Source organism: Ctenopharyngodon idella, chromosome 2 (genome assembly GCF_019924925.1).
Source record: "Ctenopharyngodon idella isolate HZGC_01 chromosome 2, HZGC01, whole genome shotgun sequence".
Classification (NCBI taxonomy): Eukaryota; Metazoa; Chordata; class Actinopteri; order Cypriniformes; family Xenocyprididae; genus Ctenopharyngodon; species Ctenopharyngodon idella.
In genome coordinates, this window is record NC_067221.1 from 37,225,022 (window position 1) to 37,232,755 (window position 7,734).

Here is a 7,734-nt window from a genome sequence, read left to right on the forward strand (position 1 = left end):
GGACTCTGACCAGAACAAAACATAAGCCTGATGGACTTATTCTCAAGCCACTTCTTGGTTGTCTTTGCAGTTTGGGCAGGAGCATTGTCTTGTTAAAAAATAACATCTGATCATTACTCTTTAGATTACAACTTTTCATTTGTGGGAAGCAAGGCATTCTGCAATATTCTCCTGTGCTCCAAAGCATTAAATGACTTTTCACAAGAAGCATCTCACCAATACCAGCAAGGCTCCCCACACAATGACACTCTTCCTCCATGCGTCACTGTGGTAGAGATGCATTTAGCCTATGATTATATTTCTCAGCAGATTTTCGAAGACAACACTCTGGAGCATCACCATGCAACTCATGCGTCATTGTGATTCATCATGCTACACAGCATCCCAAATTCAGACAAAAACTTTATTCCGTCTTTGATGTTTTTCTGAGACAGCAATGGCTTTTTTTAAATAGTTGCTTAAATTGTGCTAATTTCCTGACCAATAATTTGTGGTTAAGACCATTAAAAGCTTGTATATATATATATATGTGTGTGTGTGTGTGTGTGTGTGTTTATTTTTTATTAACTTATTTTTACATACATAAATGTATATAAAATCCACACAATTTATAACTAGGTACTTCCTTTGAGTTGTGCTCACAATACAGTAGAATAAAAGTATTGAAATAAAAGTTATCTTATGCACTGTTGCAGAGTTTTTTTTTCTAAATGACTAAAAATCCCCTGCTGAAAGGAAATTTACAAAGCAAATCAACAGTAATGTGTTTCAGTGTAATCATTAGACATAACAAAACACATTTACACTTTTATAATACAAATATTTTATTTGTATGCTATTCTATGCATTTAAGATGTTAAACACAATTTATTTTTGTCTGCAAATCAAGAAAACAGCTTATTATTAAATCATGATTGATTATATAATCTGTGGACATCATAATTCTGTATCTTCCTCTCTGGAAACATCACGCTAACCCTAATCGTAACCTGTTATCATCTAGATCTGAAAGCAAGCACATAAAAAGAAATACGTGTTGTGTCAGGCAACAATGTAATTCTGAGAAATGGCACATATAGTAAATTTCACTTTAAAGTATCTATACTCCATGTGGGTTACGTACTGCCCCCGAAACAGTCAAAACAAAAAGGAAACAATCTCTATTTCCTCTGAATTGTAATGTGATCCTCTTTGCCTCCCATACAAGCAATGACTTAAGTATCCTGTATGATTAATTATTTTTTTATCATTTATGTTTGCCTAATTGCCTGTAAATTCACATATGCTTTTCAACTTTTTTTTGTCCTTCAGTGAAATTACTTGGTGCTGGTAACCCAATGCACAGGACAATGGTGACACCAGAATAAAAATATTCATGATTTTGAGGCTAAAAATACAGAAAAATACAAATATGCTTGCACTCTGTCATATTTAAAATAATGTAGGCCACTTTTTACTGGTAACACAAGACATTTATCATGACCCACAAATATTCCCACTGTAATTTTCATTTTGGGTAAACTATACACAATATATATTGTCACTATCCATGATACATATTGTTGCATTTTTGTACTGCAATATATTGTGACATGATATATTGTTACACCCCTAATTTTAACACATTATTTATAAATAATTTTCCATCAGTGATCATTAGTCAGTAAAATAATTGAACATTATAGGAAGTTCATTTGAGATACTGAAAAATAACATTTTCTTTTCATAATTTTTAATCGTTTTTCACATTTTAAATGCTCTTGTTGTGTGATGCGCATTTTTAAAAAAGATCTTACATGAGCTCACCAAAGCCGCATGCATTATACTTGTAAAATAGTAGCATGCTGTTTAAGTGAAACAAATGCTGTTTAAAATGAAGTAAATGTATCACACCGCAGGGCACGTTAACTTCCCAAACGCATCTCATATCAACTATACCCATATATGACCTCTAATTATACTGACTAAGAGAAAATGAAGTAGCCTTTTGGCTAACAGGAAGATATCAGAAAAAGTACCAAAGCTATGTTTCTGTTAGCAAGGATGTGGTCACAGACAAAACCTCTGAAAACAGAAGTGCTACTAACTAGTTTTCTTGACAGCATTTAAGGGAAAGTATCTCCTATGAGGCATCATCCTGGTAAGCACAGACACTCCATTTTTAATTCAGCACTATTATTATTTGTGTGTGTGTGTGTCTGTGTGTGTGTGTTTCAGGTCATAACAACCTTTTTTCATGAAGTCAGTTTAGATATTGCACAGAGGCATAGTTTCAGTAAATGTATTCTCTCTTCCAGTAAGTTTTGAAAATTGCTTGCAGGTTCATTTTAACAGTGTGTGGACAAATATTACAGCTGTATGATATATAGTTAGTAAATAATATATATAAATATCAGAGTAATTCAATGTAGTGTACAAGTGGAACAAAACCAGTCCTCACTTCATTCACAGAACTGTTAAGGTGATTTTGTGCGCCAGACATGATTCCGTGAGAGATGCTGCCCACATATTTAAAAAGGGGAAAGACTGTGGTGTATTGACATGCGTCTGAGACTTAGAAGCATGTGAAATGTCAAAAAGGTTTAACATTTCAGAAACATGCGTGAGAGGGAAGCTTAAACATTATATGGCTGTATTTCGTAGATAATGCAGGAAGAAAAAAAGACATCCGTCAGTTTGTCCTGCTTAGGTCACATTTAACGGATTTTGTCCTTGTGGTTTATTGCTTTGAGAAAATATTGCTGATCTTTGGCAGCAGAGGTATATCTCATACAACTACACTGATCTGTATGGGTCTTGTGAGATTAATGCAGATTTTGTGTGTGTGTGTGTTTGTGTGTGCATGTGTCCGAAATTGGGGGGTATTTGGAAATTTCGTTGTTGCACATTCACCATTTCCTTTCCAATTTTTTTTTAACGGTCATATTTTGTTTCTTAAAAAAGATTTCCTTCATGAGTGCTTATACCACGGAAAACTACCACCAGTTTCACTCTACAAGAAATGATACTTTGAAGTATCATGAGCTAAGGTAAGAATATCTATTAATGTGCTAAAGAGCAGTAAAAATTATATGCACAACAACTGAATGAATTGCGCAAAACTGTCAATCATTACATTTGCTCATTTTTTTTTTTTAATTAAATGAATATTCACATCTGTCTGCTGAAGAAAATGTACATAAATTTGTATCATATAAAATTTGTCAATCAACCTATGATGAAATTTAGACTATGATAAAATATTAATATTTTGAGTTTTAATCATCAATGCAGCAAAGTGCTTGATGCAGTTGATTGCAGCAAGTTATATTTATTAATCTTGCGAATATTTGAGTTCTATATCAAACAAGAGCGCATGAGAGTCAGATCAGAATTTTTATTTGCAAGAATTTTCATCTCTGCCTCATTTTGTGGCAGCTGGTATGATCGGAAAGAATTTTTACAAATAAAATTAAGGGTTTATCATATAGAGAAAATAAATGTTTATTATCAGCACATTGAGCACATTCGGGTTTTTTTTTTTTTTTTTTTAATTAGGGAAAGTTGTTCAAAGTGAAAAGAAGAATAGAAACTTGGAGCCCTGTGAAATCTTTGATGTGTCCAAAATATGAAACATCACTATAATGAAAAATATGGTACTTCCTTCTGCCTGATCTAAAACCACCCAGATATTTTTAACAATTTATTTTTTTCAATTACAAAAAGCACTTTTATATATATATATATATATATATAAAACTTCTATTTAATTTTAGAAAGAAAACATGCTGTTCTGTATAGCTACAATACATTTTGTATTCACAACATTCACTAATCGAAAGACTGTATTTTATTCTTGAAGACATTTGCATATTCTGAAATCTAAAATAAACACATAAATAAATGTAAACCTTTGCATCAACAAGTTAAAAATGAAAGCATGACACTGATGAGTCTGCATGTGATTTAAACATTTCAGTTATGAAAGTTAGAAATTTCAGAAATACGTAAGTGATTTTTCGTGCCTCTCTCCTGCCAGTTTCATTATGACGAACTGCTCAACTAAAGATGTGGACACTTTGACGCAGAAGTTGGACTTGGTGATTTATGTGCCCGTCTTGGTGTTCGGCTTGACGTTAAACATTGCGGCATTGGTGGTGTTCTGTCAGCTGCTCAGAAAATGGACAGAGTCCTCTATCTACATGACCAACCTGGCCCTGATGGATCTGCTGTTGCTGCTGCAGTTGCCCTTCAAAATGCACGCAGCATACCACGAGTGGGAGGAAAACAAGATGCTCCTTTGCTCTTTTCTGGAAAGTCTTTACTTTGTGGCCATGTACGGCAGCATCTACACAATTGCATCCATAGCTGTAGACCGATACATCGCCATAAACCACCCGTTTCGTGCCAAGCAGGTGCGTTCGAAGAAAAACGCCTTGATTGTTTGTGTTTTCATCTGGGTGTTTGTTATGGCTGCGACTTCACCCATCTATACCTTCCGGGATAAGAAAAAGGGTAATTTCACTTGTTTCCATGGTTTCTCTGAGAAGGGTTGGAGCACTGCAATAATTGTGTGTCTGGAGCTCTTTGGTTTCCTGTTGCCCGCCGCAGTACTGGTGGTTTGTTCCATTCAAAGCATCTGTACTCTCAAAGCCTCAAAAAGCAGCAACCCCAAGAAGCAAGCTGGTGTGAGAATCATCTACAGCAGCCTAGCAGCCTTCCTAGTGCCCTTCACCCCCTGTCACATAGCCATATTCCTTCAGTACCTGGTGCGTAATGACTTTATTTTAGACTGTAAACAGCAAAAGAACATCGCCCTCTTTATACAGGTGTCAATGAACATTGCAAATGTGACCTGCTGCTTGGACGCACTATGTTACTATTTCATCGCGAAGGAAGTCCGATCCACCAAGGAGACACTTAAAATGTCCATCAGCAGAGCGAGAACCACAAGCTCCTCAGAAGTTTGAGAAGTCAAATTCAGTTTATTAGACTTTCAGAATGTGTGTTGGTGGCTTGTTGGCGACAGTAAGAGACCGCAAGAAAATATTTTGGACTAATTTCAAAGACTCTTGAGGTTTATTGCATGTCTCATGGACGTAAATGGACAAAATATTACTCCTCTCATTCCAGTTAAAAGGCTAGTAACCCCCTCCCCCCATCCTCGAAAAAATAATTTACTCACCCTCACGTAATTTTAAAACTGTATGACTTTGTTTACTGTTTCTTTTTAAAGTCATCATGAAATCAAAACTGACAATTCTTATTTTTTTATAGAATATTGCAGTATTTATTAGAAAATAATCTCATAATTTTTAATCAAAATAATTCCCCTCCCTCTTGCATTGACATCTCTTCTCTAAAGACGCAAGGGTGGGACAACCTGTCACTCACATAAGACTGACCAATAGAAAACCACAACAATCCAACGATCCAATCAATTCCCAATGAACAAAATCAAGTCCCGCCCTACATTTTTCTTGTTTGAGAAGCCGTTTCACTTGGATATACACAGTTTTGGGAAGGTTACTTTGGAAATGTAATAGGTTACAGATTACAAGTTACCCTATTTCAAATGTAATAAGTAGTGTAATTATTTCAATTACCTTATTAAAGTAATGTATCTGATTACATCTGATTACTTTTTGATTACTTTTCTAAATTTCTAACGAATGTTTTCAACTGTTAATCATTTTCAAACATTTAAACCAGGCAGGGTTAACCTTACAGTAGTACTCAACACTGATTAGTGTCAGACTTTCAAAATACTTCATCACTTGAATTAAGATTATAATAATTTAATTTTAAAGCACAGCCACCCCAAAATCACACTTTTTCACCTCATTTTTACTTTGAGATCATTCTGAGTTTAAATACAGATTTCTGGATTAATTGATTTTTACATTTCCAGCACTGGAACGCATTTTTATCACTGGTGGGAACTCTCAGACAGGTTGTAGCCTAAAGCTTTCAGCGGCAATGTGGAAACCCCCTTTGTAATCATTAACATTTTCATAAGTAACTGTAATTTAATTACATTACATTTATGGATTACAGTTACATTTATTTTGTAATTAAATTACATAACACCGTTACATGTAATTAGTTACTCCCCAACACTGGATATATGTCACAATAGTGAAGAAAAGTCTATTGCAGATTCAGTTTCATGCCAACCTTAAACATAAAAAAAAGTATTTTGAGAAATGTCTCTCAGTGTTTTTTGCTTATGCAAAGAAGTCAGTGGACTTTAATGTTGTTTGGTTCCCAATGGTCTATAAAACATCTTCTTTCATGTTCCACATTAGAAAAAAGTCATACAGGTTTGGAATGGCATGAGGGTGAATAAATGATGACAATTATCATTTTTGGATGGACTGTCCCTTTAATTTTACCAAGTGTGTCAAAATTGAGTTGAAACAGGAATAGAACAGAAACTTTACCCTGATCTTCAGATTTGCACAGTCCCAAAATCTGGTATTTTGGCTTGCATGGTTGGGATTTCAAGATCAGGATCTCCCAAATCCATTCCATTTGTGAAATGTAACTTTCACAAGACTATAAGCAATAAATAATTCTTTATTCCTTGAACCACATCCTCGAAACCCCATCCTCTCTAAAGCCATGGCAACAAACCCACCCACACAGAACGACTGCCAGTCTGAGATCATTTCTGATAGCATTTCCGCACCCCTGACCCCTTTTTGCTGTTTTTGAGTCTAGGTCTGTCATAGAGATGTGGTATCTCAAGACACTCATTTAAAGATTACTGGGACATTTCATTTGTGGTATTCAAAATGTTTACTGCATTTATTAGAGTGCTGCAGGGATGACATATTTTGTAGGCCAAAACCCTATAAATGAGTTTTAGCACTCCTGTTTCGGTTGACGTTAAAGTCATGCGACCGTGGTGTAGTTTGTTTATAGCCTACGATTTTTTTTTACAACTGTCGATTGTATTTAGCCTTCAAAATTCATATAAGTTGTGTTCATTTGTGAAGATTATCATGATAATCAAATCATTTAAAAATGACAAACCTTTTTTTGTCACAGAGCTTATTTTCTGCAATAATCCAAAAAATCCTATTTGTTTTTTGTCAAGGGAACCAACTTCCAGCCTGGCCTACAAAAATATGTCATTACTGCAGTGCTCTAATTCATTTATTTTAAATGAAATTGTGTCTGTCCATTTACCATGTGATTAGGATTTTTCACCAAAGATTCTGTATTTGTCTTTATCTAACAGCCCACACTGTCAACATGAAAAACTTGAGGTGTTCCTGCTCACACGCGATGGTCGTCTGGCAAACCATCTTGAAACCTTCACAATGACTCATAAATGTTTCTGATGCAACACTGGTTATGGCATTACATACTTCACAATTACCTCTTTTGTTCTGTAATCTGCCTCTTAAATCAGAATATTAAAATATTTGTGTAGACTTGTGTAGACTTCGGCTACACAAGAATCACTTGTTTTGTTATAGTGTTGTGTTAGTATGAAACAGATTCCCATTGAGCAAGAGTTTTGTCACTTAATCTGAAGTTGTGGATAAGCATGTGTGGGTAAATGCCACTAGTTTCACCTAGTCAGATGGTGATTTTCTCATCGTATCTTGATTTCAGCTGTGTTTATATATGAAGTGTGGCAGAGCGCAGGTGAAAACATGTACTGTATATGCGTCCTCACGCCAGGTTCAAACATACTCGTATGCGGGGCATGTTTTTTTCCGTGCCCATGTTAAGAGGTTAGAG

General features: G+C 35.1%; 1 protein-coding gene across 2 annotated transcripts; it reads left to right on the forward strand.

Moving 5' to 3' along the window:
• Window positions 1-2,007: 2,007 nt before the first annotated feature.
• Window positions 2,008-7,463, forward strand: LOC127500877 (G-protein coupled receptor 55). 2 transcript variants are annotated; one of them, XM_051872461.1, is made up of 3 exons: window positions 2,008-2,140; window positions 2,944-3,029; window positions 4,019-7,463. In XM_051872461.1, exons 2-3 carry the CDS (start codon window positions 2,953-2,955, stop codon window positions 4,947-4,949), a joined length of 1,008 nt encoding a protein of 335 aa, XP_051728421.1. In that variant the 5' UTR covers window positions 2,008-2,140; window positions 2,944-2,952; the 3' UTR covers window positions 4,950-7,463. The 2 variants fall into 2 exon arrangements, with proteins under 2 accessions (XP_051728421.1, XP_051728428.1); XM_051872468.1 differs by lacking the exon at window positions 2,008-2,140 and adding an exon at window positions 2,179-2,760.
• Window positions 7,464-7,734: the final 271 nt, after the last annotated feature.